Raw genomic sequence first — 15988 nt, 5'->3', positions numbered from 1 at the left:
TTGGCAGCCACTGCCCCTGGGGCGACTGAGTACTAGAAGGGCAGCTAGTGCAGCTGACGAATGCAATTTTTAACTTCATTTAACTTTAAATTTGAAAACTGATGCTCCACTCAGTTATTTGAAAACGGAATGGAGTCGTTTGAGAATGTCAATCTACATTTTAACCATACATTTTATGATATGTAAACGCAGAACAAGTATTTCTGATGACGTTAGCTCCGGGACTGAAATCAGCTGCAAATGTAAAACACACACGGGATTTCAGACTTATTACGCACACCAAAAAAAATCAACACTATTAATATTTTTTCCATTGGTTACATGTGAAATACGTTTAATATACTATGTGAAGTATTTTTAATATACTACGTAAAATAGTATATATTGTTACACTTAACTTCACCTTTATTTTTATGTTTTTAAAAGCGGTTTGGGAAATCAAAGGTCACACACACGGCCGCAGCAGTGCGGCGGCCGCTTTGGGCCGAGACCCGCCACTCCGCTCCACTTCCGTCTCCTTCACCGGGTCCCGGTGCTCCGTCCCTCTGCCCAGGTGTCCTAGCGCCCGGCAGCTATCCGTTTCCTTCTCGCGCGATCACATGGCCGCCTCTCTCCAGTCTCTCCTGCCGAGGGATTTGGAAGTTCTGAGGGAAGAGTCCCGGACGTTACTGGAGTGGTCTTGCAATCCCGACTCCGGCCGCCTCAGGGAGATGCGTCGCTATCGTGGTTGCCGAGCAACTCGTGTCCCGGAAACAGTGTCCCGCGCCGCCAGCAGTGGCCGCTCACCGATCGACTTCCGGCGGGGCGGGCCTGCAGTCGCGGCGAGCCGGCTTCCGCGGCAACGCCGGCGCGATGACCACGCTCCGGGCCTTCACGTGCGACGACCTGTTCCGCTTCAACAACATGTGAGTGAGCGCGCATGGGCCTCCGGGCGGAGGCCGCGCAGGCGGACGTGCGGACAGTCCGCGGCCTGGGCCGAGCTCCTTCGTCCTGTCTCCCGGCGAGCTGGTCTCGGCGGGGCGGCTGCGGGGATGCGCCGGGAGGAGCAGGCGGGGCGCGGGCCGCAGCCCGTCGCCAGTTTTGCTGCGCTCGCCGTGCCCGGAGGTGACCCGGCTTCCTCCCCTGTGCGCGGACGGCGCGGGGTCCCGGCGAGCGTCCGCTGGCCCTGGTGATGACGGCCAGCTGGTGTCCGAGGGAAGTAACCTTGTAAGGCCGCGCGCCGCAGAGGCCTCGCCGCGGGGTGTGTCTCCGTGCGTTCGTCAGTGCAGCGCACCGCGCTGACGCTCTTCCTCTTGGGGTCGGGCGGTGGGCACACACTGCTGGAGGCCCGCTAGTGCCTCACTTTAAGCCCCAGTTAAGTCGGGACCGGTGGCTGGCAGATAACTTAGGAGAAACGTTACTATGAAAATCTGAACGTTTAAAAGGAATTTTACCGTGATAGACATAACAGCTGGATTCTGCAGTTAACATATTGCCGCGTTGACTTTATTACATGCCCACCCATCCATCCGCCCACCTTCTAGTCCTAGGTCCGCTGTAAAGTCACCTGAGCAGTATGTGAAAACTAACGACCAAGTAGTTCGGACTGAAGTGTCAGGAGAATGAAAAGAACACCAGATGAGGTGGTTAGAAATATGTCAAAGGGGATGAGCCTGGGAGGATGGATAGAATGGCGACAGTGATGAGGAAGGAAGTTCTGGAGGAGGAAGCAGGTGCGAAGGTGAGCAAGCCTGCGGTGTGCTGGACACCTGGGAGATGAATGTGACTACAGAAGTGGGCTTCTGTGCTGATCAGAGAGAAGCTGGTGGAACCAGACTTTCGCTCCATTAGTAGGAGTTTAGACCTGATAGTCGGGAAGAATTTTCTGTTGGGCCCCTCCCAATCAAAACAGCATAACTAGGGCGGCTTGTGTTGGGCTCTCACTTTTATAATCCATTTAATCCTCACAATGCTAAAAAGCAGGTGCTCTCCTCATCCTCACTTTTTGTAAGAGTAACCTCAAGGCACTGAGCGCTTGAATTGCTTCAAACTGGAGTGGGCAAAGCAAGGGATCTAATCCCAGGAGGTTGGGTCCAGAGCAGTGGTTCTCAAAAGAGTGGCCTCTGACTACCAAGGGACCATTTTGGAAATGCAGATTCTTGGCTGTATGAGGACTACTGCTGTGAGAGCTTTACCAGAGAGCTGTGAGGAATGTGAAGTGATTAGAGGAGGTACACCAGGCAGGTAAACCATTTAGGAGGAGATCTTGACAATGGCAAAGAGATGATGACTTGACAAAGGCTTAGGTTGGGAGGTGCAGGCCTAGGAGGTGACAGCATGCCTCGCAGCTTCAGGAATAGACAAAACTGAGGATCTAGTATGGATCAACACTTTCATATGAAAATGAATAAAGTGAACATGAACATTTATAATAAAACACAAGGGTCCAAGGAATCATCAACTTTAGGCCTCAAGAATATGCCAGTAGGGGATTTCCTCTTCCTCCTTGTTTTCTCCTGTTTCCCACTTTGATTAGAGCACTTCCATAGAGAACTCCGAGAATCACTGGGTTAAGGTTTTGCAGAAGGAAGTGAAAGAAGCAATTAATGTAAAAACACTGCAGTTAGTTTTAAAATTATTTTACTTATTCTTGGAAAAATATATACACACCTACTATTCAACAGGTTCTGGAGACATAGCAGTGAACAAATGAAAAAATTATCTTTATGGAACTTTCATTTTAGAGGGGAAAACAAGGAGATACAGCACGTAGAACTTAGTGTTCAGTACAAAGTAGGAAATGAATGCAGGAAAGGGAAGTGGAAGTGAGTGGGGATTCAGCTTTAGGTAGGGTGTTCAGGGAAGGTGTGATGGAAGAAAGACCTAAGGAAGATGAGGGGAGTGAGTGTGTGGATATTGGGGGCAGGGGCCTTCCAGGCAGAGGGAATAGTAAGGGCACAGGTGCCTGTTTGAGACAGGAGGCAGCAGGCCAGTGTGGCTGGAGCACAGTGAGGGAGTGTGAGGAGACGAGGTCAGAGTCAAAGGGCTAGAGATTGGAGAGGCCATCACAGGACTTGGGCTTCTCTGCTAAGTGCACTGAGAGACCTAGGTGGAGAAGTCAGGTAACCTGAGTATGGGAGTGTGTAGGTCTGGGCTAAAGATAGAGATCTGAGGGTAAACACTAATGGCATTAAAACAAGGAGGCTGGGTAGCATCAGTGATAGAGTAAGTGTGGGTAGAAAAAAGTGGCTCCAGGATGGTGCTTTAGGGCATCAAGTGTTAGAGTAAAGGTCACTGGTGGCTCAGGGAGGTGGGAGAACTTGGTAGAAGGGTGTTAAGCCGAGCAGGGAGAATATTCCAGGTGGAGGGATCAAGTGCTGCTGATGGTGATGCATATGCATATTTGTACATTTTTTCCTGGAGAGATGAGGACTGCAGAGCAGGGTCCTGGGTGGAGAGCGGAGGTGGGATCTGCTCACCAGCACTCCAGGCATGGTTCCTGGAGAACAAGTAGAGCGTGGGTGCATTTGCTGAAGCTTCCTTCTTACTGTTTTATTTTCTTTGTGATTGAGGAGGGGAGTGGCCTGCTGGAGGGCTGAGGCAGGACAAGAGATTATCAAGAAGTTGTGGGAGTATGAATTCTACTGCATTAGTGCAGCAATTCTCCAGTGTGGGCTGGGGCTCCTCAAGACCGTTTTGGGGTTCTGCAAGGTCAGAGCTATTTTCATGATAATGCTTAGATAAGAGCTTTTTGCCTCTGTTATTCTCTCACAAGTGCACATAGGTTCCCTGATGTGCGATCTTGTAACAGTGAGTGTAACAGACACAGGCATGAGAATCCAGCTCTCTTCCAGGAAGCCAGACATTCAAAAGATCAGTAAACTTGTCAAAAACAGTGCCATTCTTGTCCCTAAATTTTGTTCTTGAAAGTAAAGTTACATTCTGTTTTAGAAGCAAGTTATTCATATTAATGCCATATGATTTATTATTTTTAAATGAGTGAATACCCAAAACATTTAAGTATCAGTTAAGCAGAAGTTCTTTAGGGTCTTCAATAATTTGTGTGTTAGGGATTCTGAAACCAAAACGTTTGAGAACTGCTGGGTAGTGTTAAGTGTCCCAGGAAGAATTTGACTGTATGTACAAAGGGAAGATGAGAAGGTAGCTGGTTTTGAGCCTGGTGAAATGATGGCTCCATTAATTGATCAGGAAGGTGGAGGGCAGAGCTTTTTGGGGATGGAAGCAGAGGTGCATTTTTTAAAAATGCTGATTGGCGGGTGTTACATCCATATGCTGGTGAGGCAGGTGCTCAGCAGCACCAGTCAGATTCTGGGGTCCTCCTCCAAAAATACACAGCTAAAGTACAGGAAAAGGGGGACAGCAGGGAAGGGGAAGTGGGAATGTAGAAGAGTGGGAGCAAAAACCTGAGTGGTGAGAGATCCCATGTTGAGAGAGTAGAGTAGAGAAAAGCAGAGTTGTCCAGGAGGGCCCAGAGGTGCCGTTGGCATTCTGTCGGTGTGATTTACTTGCTTGATTGGTCCCCAGTTCCCTTAACACCTTATTGCCATTTAGAAAAAGGAAGGTTTTGATGCGGATATGTAAACTATAAAATAATTAAAGCAGTTAAATGAAAATGGATAGATACTTTTATAGTGGCTTTGGTGGCTCATTATGGTCATCAGGTAGTTTAAACCCTCTTCCTTAGCCCTTAAGTGGATTTTAAAGTTGTATATTTAGCATGTTTTGTTTTCCTTGTGCATCTTAATTTTAGGGGGCGTATTTTAACTGGTTTTATAAATGCTACTTACTATTGACATTTCTTTTCTTTTAGTAACTTGGATCCACTTACAGAAACTGTATCCTTTTTAAAAAAAGGTTAATGAGCACTTACTAACAGTAAAGAAGATAGAGAAACAAAGTTTTTCCATTGAATAGGAAAACCTTTAAAACTTGTGCGTTGGTAAAGATCGTAAGCAACACTGAAAGCAATAAAAAAGACAAGACAACTAGGAACAAGAGTTGTCTTAAAGCTGCCTGACACGCTGCTAATACAATGACCTTATACATCTGTAACAGTGCAGCTTCCCTGCCCACCTGCCCTCCGTAGTAAGTATGGCTGTATATACAATAGCAAAAAAAGTGACTTCAGCAAGATGGGTGATTTCTGACTGACATGAAGGATTCTAGGGATGATGAGCAGCCCATAGTGGTCCCATGAAGTCACTAGCGAGCAGACTCTGCATTTAAACCACTCTGTCATTCTAAGGGTAGCCTTGGCTTTCCTGTCCCAGATGGCTGCTAGTAGAGCAAACGCCATCACATCCATGTTCCTGGCAGGAGGATCAACAGAGGGGATGTTGAGAGTGTCAGGGGTACCTTTGGGAAGTACCACACAGCCCTTCTGTACCTCATGGACCAGCACCTGCCCCATGTTACACTTACCTAGCTGTAACAGAGCCTGGCAATGAGCCCACCTTTAAATTGGGCTTGTTACTAAAGTGAAGAAAGGATTTTGGGTAACAGTATATGTATCATGCTCCCCAAAAGAAAAATGGGCAAAGATGTGTGAAGTTAGGGAATTCTGGGTTATGTTAGACAGAAAGATTATAACACATGGAGTGGCTGAAAACACAAAGTTGGATTTCTGGCTTATGTTCCATGTCTGCAGGGTAGGAGAATAATATTAACTGGTAATTTAACAAAAGAGGGCATATGGGAGGTTAATGAACACATAAAGAGTTTAGCCTCACCAGTCAAAAGATATGCATGTTAAAACCAAATGAGATGCCATGTTTTACTTATTATTAAACTATAAAGGATTAAGAAAAAGATAAAACTTGGTGCTTAAGAATGAGGTGAGAGGAGCATTCCCATAAATTGTCAGTGACAGTATAAACTGCTACAGAATTTCTGGAAGGCAATTGGGCAATGTAAAACTTAGTTAATTTCATTTCCTAGAAGCTGAAAATAATAAGAAATAGAGACACTTATGTAAGAGGTTGGCAAAAACTAAAGCTCGTGGACCAAATTTGGCTTATGTCTGTTTTTTTGTAAATAGTTTTATGGGATACAGCCATGCTGAATAATTCACATATCATCATTCGCTTTTGTCCACGGCTTTCACAGGTTGAGTAGCTGCAGCAGAGACCATATGGTCCACACAGGCTAAAATACTTCCTCTCTGGCCCTTAACAGAAAGTGTTTGTTAATCTCTGAAGTATATCATTACAAAAATATTTATTGCAGAATTACAACATTAAAAATTTGGAGTAACAGTCATATACTACAATGGGGGAATGGCTAAATTAATTATGCTATATTCATGAAGGATTTATATACGATTTTTGAGAAACTGGAAATAACCCGGATGTCCATTGTCAGCAGACAGGATATTTACACATTGTCTATTCACACAATGGAATGTATACAGCAGTAAAAATTAATTACGAGTGCAAGCAGCAGAAACAAAGGTGAGTGGAAAAAGCAAAAATCTCTAAAGTGTTTATTTGTATTTTTAAAATTACAGCCTATTATAGACTGCTCCATGAGTAAACAGAAGGTAAGAGGATTTTGAAGAATTCTGAAGGACACAGAAAATTTCCCCTGTGTAATAAGGGAAATTATTGGGATGAAATCAACTTATATGGTGTGCTTCCAGTTATACTTAAAATTTACAGTGAAAGTCTCATTAACCTAGGTGAGGCCATGTTTGAGAGTGACCTGCCAGGTCTTATTGGAAGAACTGGCACCTGGGCTTTCTCCATTAGCCTGAGAGACAGTTATAGTGTCAGTAGCTGGATGGCAGGAAGACTGGCTGGCTTGCTGTATTAAGGTTTATGCCTGAAGAATACTCAGAATCCTGGCTGTCCTTCAGAAGAGAGTTTGAATTTATTACTCAACAGGTTTTCCTCCAGGAACTTAAAAAAAAAAATGTGTATCTGATGTGCCCACTCATAGAACTGCATCAGCAGGCTTACACTAAGATGAAATGCCGGAATGAGTACAGGTCAGTAAGGATACCAGGGTCGAAGAATTAAGTCATGAGCAAATTAGGCAGGCATTCACTTTTAGGTTAATTTTCATTTTGTATTATTAAAAATGAAGAATTTGAATCAGTGGAGGGGAAAAACTGTAATTGTTAAGTTGCCTTTGGAAATACTTGTTTTAAAGTTATTTTCAGTCTCATAGCTGAAGCTAAAAGAGGAACTAGTCATTAATTTTCTAGTACAATTATGGAAAAATAAACATTGAGTGTCTACTGTGTGCCAGGTAACAGGGACAGAATGAATGTGACATTCATATTCTCAGGGGAGAAGACAGTGCAAATAAGACCATCAGATGGTAAGTACTGTGCAGAGTTTAGATACAGTGCGATCAGTAGGGAGACAGATGGTGCAACTCTGGAGTCCTGGTTCTCTCTTGTCTATTAGATGGGGCTGTCTCCATTCACATTTGAGTTTATATATATTCAGGCAATTTTGTTATAAATTAATGCTAACAAATATTTCATGTAATGGTATGACTATAGAATCATACATATATAGAGCTGGGGATAAAGTAATGTACTTTTTAAAGGACATCAAAATACTCCGTTTATGAAGACCTTGCTGTCCACTCCTTAACAAGACTCTAGTATGGGATTCCTTTTTATTTACAGTACCTCGCACACTGGCCAGAGTATTTCATCGTTGCAGAGGCACCTGGTGGAGAGTTAATGGGTTATAGTAAGTATAATACCACTAGTACTTTTTTTGGTTAGGTAGTTAAGGTTTTAGTAGAGGTTTCAACCTGTTGTTTTAGGTTGATTGCAGAATTGGAAGTTTAATCATGATGACTAATTTTATTTTATTTTCAATCAGTTGACAACTTGCTGATCCTTCCTGTTGTTTAGGTATTGCACTAGGTCCAGGGGATACAGCGGTGAACCAGATAGACATGGTCTTAGTCTTCTTGGATCTTTTGCTCTGTATTTTTGTTAAATTTCTATGTTTTTTATTTGGTACATAACTCAGGGATTGTAGTATCTTTATTGAGGTATAGCATTCCTCATAAAAATTTGAGCTATGGATTGGCAGAGTTATATGTACATAAATTCATACCTACATGAAGTTTAGATATTTAAAAAAATACATATTCTGGTTCTGTGTTCAGAATTCGTTTTTTTTGTATATCCTTCCTTTTTTACAAAAAGAAAAAAACCCTTTTAATTTTGATTCTACACCTATATTTCATATTATATTTACAAGTGAAATTCAAATAAAAGCACTAATAACCATTAGCTAGATGACAGTAGTACTTAAAACTTGTCATTAGTTTCCTTTATAATAAAAATGTACCAAACATTACTGCTACATTTTTGTGTAAATCCATGTGTTTAATTACTGACTGCAATCTTTTGTTGGCAGTTATGGGTAAAGCAGAAGGCTCAGTAGCTAGGGAAGAATGGCACGGCCATGTCACAGCTCTGTCTGTTGCCCCAGAATTTCGACGCCTTGGTTTGGCTGCTAAACTTATGGAGTTATTAGAGGAGATTTCAGAAAGGTGAGATCTGCTTGTCAAATAATTTGTTAACCCTAACCATTTGATTTTTCTCTCGGTGCACATTTGTAAGATTTTTTTTCCTTCTAAGTTGAGTATCTGTCATGCTTTAGAGTTTATGGTTATTTCATTTTCAGTCTCTTAAGAGTTCTCACAATTCTGTCACATATTCAGAGTGGCATTATAGTCCCTATTTTATCACTGAGGAAAATTAAGGCAAAGTGAGTGATGCCATAGACTTACATGCTGCATAATCAGTGCAATGAAAGACTAGCTCTCAGGGTTTCCTGACACTGTGGCAGGTATTCCCAGATTCTCTGTTAACAGTGCTGTTGGCATCTCAGAAATTTGTTCACAGTGCCACTAGCCCAAGAGAAAACAGTTTCATCTTGAGCAGTTACATCCTAACTGCTTAGTAAGTGGTTAAGGCCTAACAACTGCATAGCTATTTGTAGAAATGAACAAATTAAAAGAAAAAAATATTTTAATTTCATTATTGAGTAACTGTAGTTACTTATAATGAGGTGTGTGCATCTGCTGGGCAATATGTGAGTCCTCAAACTTTGGGAACAGTTTGGACACTGTCATCCACATACTTGTTTCACATTGATTTTAAGTGGTTCTAGATTTTTTAAATCATAGGAACTGCTAAGACCTGGCTTCACAAAGACATCCCATTGGAATGTAAAAGAGATAATGTTGTGTTTGACACTATTATAATGAGACACTATTAGGCTGCCAATGTGACATGGAAGGTTTGTCTTCGTTTTCCCCCAACATTTGAAGTACGCTGTAGGGATCTCTTGTGAGTTTGAGGTATCTTGGTGTGCCTTGGAGCACAGCTGGAACTGCCAACATTGTGGCCTTTTTATTAAAAAGGAACTGTTTTATATGACAAGCACCTTCATTATGTGAGATAAAAGAAGCATGATGATTTAAGAGAGAAAACTGCCAGTTCACAGTCTAGGAGAGGTAAGAGATGTGCTCATACGTTTAACCAGTTGTCAAGCTACCTTTTTTCTCTACTCTCAATGCACAGAAGTATATAGGAAAGAGAGTAGTTGCTGGGAAGGGCTCTTGAGGCTTTCCACTTAATTAATGGACTTAATAAAATAAGTTTTAAGGAAGTAACCATGGCTTGAAAGTGCTCTGAGCCTGCCAAGTTGGGGGCAAGAGGAACTCAAGTTTATTCAGAGAGAGGTTAGCTGAAAAGGAAGTTGTCTCTAGTCCTTAGGAAATTTAAACTAGACTGAACAAGGAAAAGGAGAACATTTTTAGCAAGATTATGGTTTGCACATATTGGTTAATGGCGTATCATGTTGAAAAAAAGCACTGGCATTATATAGTTGACAGGGCAGTAGAAAATGGATTCTAATTAGCTGTGACCTTGCACATATGATTTAATGTATTTATAGTAAAAAGTCTGTCTAGAGTAGAAAACCACTAGGCTCCTTTCTTTTTTGGTTTCTAAACCTTCATTATTATTATTTTAGAATAGTTGGTAAGATCTAAGTGATCTTTATTTGTATGGGTGTATGTATGGGTACATACACACATGTAAAATTAAAAAGCCATTTGTAGCTTGAGAACTACAAAAATAGGTTGCAAGCTAAACCTCTGCCTTAATGAATTTCAGTCAGTAGCCAAACTTTTTTCCACAAAGTAAGCTGTGGCCTCTCTGCCAAATTTTACTAACAACTATTTAAGAAATAATGACTTTGAGGGACCATCCCTCTATTTTTTAAAGCTAGGATAATCTTGATTACCAAACCTGGAAGAAAAATGAGGAAGAGAATTTTGAGGAATTGTTATAGGTGCAGAAGTCCCAGAAAAATCTTAGCAAAACAGATTCACTGATTCATAAAAAGGATAATCTACCAGGGGAAGGTTGTTGCAGTGGTAATGCATTACCATTTGAAATTTGGGACATGACAAGGATGCTTTCCTCTTTGGTAATTTACTGTAAGTCCTATCCAGCACAGTTTAAAACAAGTAAAATAAAAGATAAGCAGATTGGAGAAGAAACAAAACTTACTTTGCACCGATAAGATTGTACTACTAGAAAACTCAATAAAAGTTAAGCAAAGTTGCTGGATATAGTCAGTATAAAATTCTTTTGCATTTGTATACAAACAGTAAAATTTAGAAAAAGAGGCCCATTGCAATGGCATCAGAATACATTAAGCCCTTAGGAAAAATCCAACAAAAGCTGTGTAAGACCTCTTGGAAGTTTCTAAAACTTTACTGAGAAACATTAAAGGTACCTATCTCAGTGGAGAGATTAACCACCTCTGTGGCATTGAGGACTAGTAAACTGGTAACTGATCCACAGAACCAATGTAATTGCAATCAAAACCTCAAGTATTTTTTTTTGTGGGACTTTTTGCTTCTGAAACTTGAGAGAGGAATGGAAAAAGCCAAAAAGAGATGAGATATTCTTGAACACCAACAATGGGTGATTTTCCCCCTCTGGATATCTAGCTATAATGAATAAGACTGTGTGTTGGTGCTGGAGCAGTTGTCTAGACCAGTGGAACGCAACTGGAGAAACAGGCTGAGGAATACCTGGATTTTCCCATACCGCAGAGGAGGCAAGAGCAGAGCAGTGGTGAAAGGACACACTTTTCAGTAAAGATGGTGTGGCACAACTGGCTATTTGTATGGGGAAAATTTCAACCAGATTATTACCTTAACATACACAAACCAATTCCAGGTTTAAAACCTGGGTGTGAAAAACAAAATGAAAAAAATCCTTTGAAGATAATAGAGGACGGTGTCTACATGATCTCAGGGTAGAAAAGAACTTAAGCCATAAAATGTGCCGACTGTAAAGGAAAGGTTCATATATGCAACTTCATTGAAGTCAAGTAACTTTGTTCATCACAAAGAATCATAAGGATAATGACAAGCCACAACTTGGAGAAAGATTTGCAGTATCTTTTATACAATATCCTTTAAGTAATACTGAATGTCCAGACACAGAGAAACACAGCTGAAGAGAAAGAAAAATGTGTGAAAGACCAGACTGTACAGAATGAGAAATGTAAATGGCCAACAGAAATACATTCATCCTTGTTAGTGATCAGAAGTGCCAAATAAAATTACCCTGAGATACTACTTTTAATGTAGATTTAAAAAAATTAAAATGTCTGATGCACCAAGTCTTGGTTCTGTGGGAATGGAGTCTTACCCACTTGTGTGGGATTGCAAAGTGGTGCAGGCAAATTGGGAAACAGGCAGAACCTGACAAAGTTGAGGATACCCCCGTGAGGCAGCAGTGACACTTACTGGTTGCAGACCTTTACATACTGTACCATGAGACACAACAACAACAGAGCAGCAGAGTTTTTGTGATAGTAAAACCTGGAAACGTTTATCTATAGGACATGGACAGCTCGTAGTATCCATACAGTGGATGCTGAACAGAGGAACATGAACAAGCTCCAGCTAACACCAAGGCTAACCGAGACGCAGATCTCTAGACAATGTATAAAAGTATGACTCCATTTATACAAAGTTCATAAACAGGAGAAACTAAACTATAATAGGCGGTAAATCTACAGCAAAAAGCAAGAGTCCAGTTGTGGAGACCTTTGGGTTCTGGGTAAGAGAGGGGCTTGTCACTGACCAGGGGGACCTGAGCTTCAGGGCTGTTACCATTAGATACACTGAGGCATAGCCACACTGGTGTTTGTAATTATTTCAAAATCTTTCATACGTGTGTATGGGTAAAAATATTGTGTGATAAAATGAGCATATCAATACTATGGTACAGAGTACTTTTTTAAGTGGAAGCAATGGAATTACAGTGAAAAAAGTTTTTTACAAACTTATCTCTTTAAGAAAACATGTAGGTTTTGAAACATTACATGGAAACAAACTCATCTTCTTGTATGGCAAAATAATCATCATTAAGTTCTTAGTAGGAAATACTGCTATGTTGTGATCAGCTGCAAGGTTCTTTTACTGCCATTCTAAGAGTGATAGTCAAAGCAAAGTATAGACAAACAAGTGTTGTTTTTAAAAGGATGTAAGTATTATATTCTAGGATTGCTCACATTCTAACATTTTTTTTTTGTTTTGTTTAAACTAAAGAAAGGGTGGATTTTTTGTTGATCTCTTTGTACGAGTATCTAACCAAGTTGCAGTCAACATGTACAAGCAGTTGGGCTACAGCGTATATAGGACGGTCATAGAGTACTATTCGGCCAGCAACGGGGAGCCTGACGAGGATGCTTATGGTGAGGTTCCTTTTGTGGCAGTGGGAAGGCCGTTCACATTCATCCTACAGACTGAAATACTAAACTCAGTTACTTACGTAAATTTAAAAGAAACGTATTTGTTGGATTTAATATTTGGAATGAGCTACAATATTTAAGTCTCCTTTAAATTAACTTGCCCTTTACAAACCCACTGCTAGTTAACTTACATTCACTAACCAGTGGCTAATTACTGCTGACTATGGTTTTTACTATTGCACTGGCATGTTATTAAGATTCTGTGAAAAGAGCATTTGTCTCAAGAGCTGAATCCCAGCTGGGTTTGGCAAGCCTCCAGCATACCTGTGACTGGGAGTCTCACCTGTGAATACACTTCTCTCAGAATCTGGGGAAAGTGGGATGGGACTAAAACCTCTTACAGGAACCTTACCTATCAACTTGTAATTTGATATAAGGTATTTTGATATTTGGGTACTTACATTAAACTTTACTTCCTAACAGATATGAGGAAGGCACTTTCCAGGGACACTGAGAAGAAATCCATCATACCTTTACCTCATCCTGTGAGGCCTGAAGACATTGAATAACCATGCACAGTGGTTCTTAGGCCTGTGCTCCGGATAGTTATGGACAATATTATTTTCACTGGATGATTCTGGAGCTCTATTAGGAGAAAAGTAATCATTTAGGTCTTAAAGACTTCAAGATGATACAGGTTATAAGCTTATTTTATATCTTATTTCCACTTAGCAATATCATACCTACTAAAGCTGTTCACTGTAATAAAATTAAATCAAAAAGGCAGCTAGGTCAGAAAGAAAGAAATATTCCACATCATGGTTCATAATATTCATTGTATGCTAGGGAAAAACTTGCTCCAGACTCTTAAATTTTATGCCTGAGAACCACTGTGACACATGTATTTCTTATTTTGTATTGAAGTGCTAATTGAAGCTTTAAAAGCATATCATATGAAATACATAAATCGAAGATGTATGATAAAAATGCGTTGTTGACTCTTCAAATATTTTCTGGTCATTTATAAATTAAATCAGGATTGAGAATGGCCATCATTTAGGATATGTTTGCTTCTCTTAGTTGAATCTTTGATTTACATACATTTTTAAAATGCATCCTTGAGAAACAGTCCCTGCCCAGCATACTTGTTTCTTTCTTACTGCCTAGTTAATTCCTCCCAGATGCTTGTTTTCATACTCTTCATTCCAGATCTTGTCATTTGTCTCATCCCTTTATTTAAATCCTATCTTTAAAAATATAAAAAGGTGCTCGAGTCTTTTTAAAGGGGAAGAAGAACCAAATTCCTCAGAAAAGGCCATGTAACTAGATCATAGGCCAACCATATATTTGTGAGTAATATGGAGTGAGTAAAAGAGGTAGCTAAAGAAAAACCCACAGAAATGATTATTAAAAAGCTTTTACTTTTAAAAGGACTTACTTTGGTGGAGTTGTGAGAAAAATGAATCCTTTGTTTTCCCATGCGAGAATAACGTTTTCCTGGATTTCACACTGGCACTTGCCACAAAGGGGTGTTAGAAGTTTGCATTATGAACATGACCACTAGTTTTTTTCCTTACGCATACATGCAACATAAACACAACAGATAATTCTGGGAAGACTCTGTATTAGGATTTTGACTTGTTTTCATCTCACCCCTTGACTGTCTGCACTTAGCCGAAGGAAATTAAAATGGCAAATGCTTCTCCTCACCCAGCAGCAGACATCCGCCCAATAGTTAGAACTTATCTGATACCCCAGCAGGTCACAGTGCAATGATTAAAGCAGTGAGGCTGACAAAGGTTTTCCATTTATCTTAATGGTCCCATTTTCTTCTGCCCTCATTCTTATTTTCAAGATGTAATTTAGTAATACACTGACTAGCTTTTATACCTATGGGTGAATAATAATCTTGCAAAGTTTGCCCAGTTAAATATGCAAACAATAAATCTGCTAATCCCCTTAGGTGAAAAAACACTTGAAAATAAAGTTCTAGTTCAACAGCTTGGGCAGTGAACAAAACAAGAAAAAATCAGCTTGAGAAATACAGGCAAGGTTAAATCAAACAACTTCTCAAATCAGTTAGTTAATGCAAATACTCTGCTTGAGGATATAAACAATGTATCAGCAAATATGTTATTATCCTTGTGCTACTTTTAAGTTTCATTATTTAGGTGTTTTTCACATCTTCTAAACCCAAAGTAAGTTAAATGTACCTGGTTTTACAGGTAGAGTTTTCTGCTATAGCATACTGAGATGTTTACTGGTACTCTAGGTAGAAATGACTGCCTTGTCCAATGAGTTTGGGAAACATGGTCAGCATCACTACTGGGGATTCATAAAGTATAGTAGCATATCAAAGGCTCCAAGAAGCCTAATTATAAAGAGATTTGATTAACAAGGCTTAATCTAGAGTTTCTCAAACCTACTGGTACATGGGACAGTTTTTCACACCACACGTTTTACTATTCTTCAAACAAGCCACTATAGAGTTCAGCCAGTTTGGGCAAGTGATTAGAGCATAATTTGACTAAAATGTTACCGGTATAAAAACCCTTGTTCAGAAATACATTAACTAAGTTAGTTTCCAACTAGTGTTTTCAAAAGCACTCAGTACAAATGGCCACTATTAGAGGGCACACATATTCAGAAGTCAGAGTAATCTAAGCACATTCAATTCTATTAAGGAATGAACATATTTAAGAAAATGGCTAGGAATGAACATTTTATTGAGCACTTAACTATGTGCCAGATATATTTCTTTTCTAATTTAATGTTCAAAATGAGTTGGCAAAAGCCCATTTTATTATTGAAGAAACTAAAAAAGATTGTTATACATCACTAAGTGGCAAAGCTGGGAATGGAACTCAAGCCTGGGTGACTGAAGATGTTTCAGGTTTCAGATGAATGCATCTTTATGAAGAAGACAAACAGAAAATACCTTAAAAGTTACTATAAAATGTAACTTGAAAACTTCTAGAAAAAAGACTTTCAAAATTCTGCAGTTTCATCTAAAATAGATACTAGGCATAACCTTTAGATATCCTAATGCATGACATGGACAAAAATGTTCAAACTCAGATAAGGAAATCCAGCAGTTAAAAAAAATTCCTTTACTTACAATTCCCCACCCCTAGCTAAACCAAGAGCATTTTAAAAATAATTCAAAAAGTAGCTGTCAAAGATTCCAATCAATTCATTACTGGTGAAATATACAAAAACTTGCAGGAGTCAAC

General features: G+C 40.1%; 1 protein-coding gene across 6 annotated transcripts; it reads left to right on the top strand.

The window, feature by feature from the left end:
- The first annotated feature begins 250 nt into the window (after positions 1-250).
- NAA20 (N-alpha-acetyltransferase 20, NatB catalytic subunit) lies at positions 251-14188 on the top strand. 6 transcript variants are annotated; one of them, XM_036892239.2, is made up of 6 exons: positions 730-905; positions 4811-4835; positions 7613-7703; positions 8385-8520; positions 12613-12758; positions 13239-14188. In XM_036892239.2, the coding sequence occupies exons 1-6, from the start codon at positions 853-855 to the stop codon at positions 13322-13324; spliced, it is 537 nt and encodes a 178-aa protein (XP_036748134.1). In that variant the 5' UTR covers positions 730-852; the 3' UTR covers positions 13325-14188. The 6 variants fall into 6 exon arrangements, with proteins under 6 accessions (XP_036748133.2, XP_036748132.2, XP_036748139.1 ...); XM_036892237.2 differs by lacking the exon at positions 4811-4835 and having other exon boundaries at positions 291-905; positions 7637-7703; XM_036892244.2 differs by lacking the exon at positions 12613-12758 and having other exon boundaries at positions 718-905.
- Positions 14189-15988: the final 1800 nt, after the last annotated feature.

This window comes from Manis pentadactyla, chromosome 5 (assembly GCF_030020395.1).
Source record: "Manis pentadactyla isolate mManPen7 chromosome 5, mManPen7.hap1, whole genome shotgun sequence".
NCBI lineage: Eukaryota > Metazoa > Chordata > Mammalia > Pholidota > Manidae > Manis > Manis pentadactyla.
Note: the sequence above shows the minus strand (reverse complement) of the source record. Positions and strands in the feature narration are given on the sequence as shown.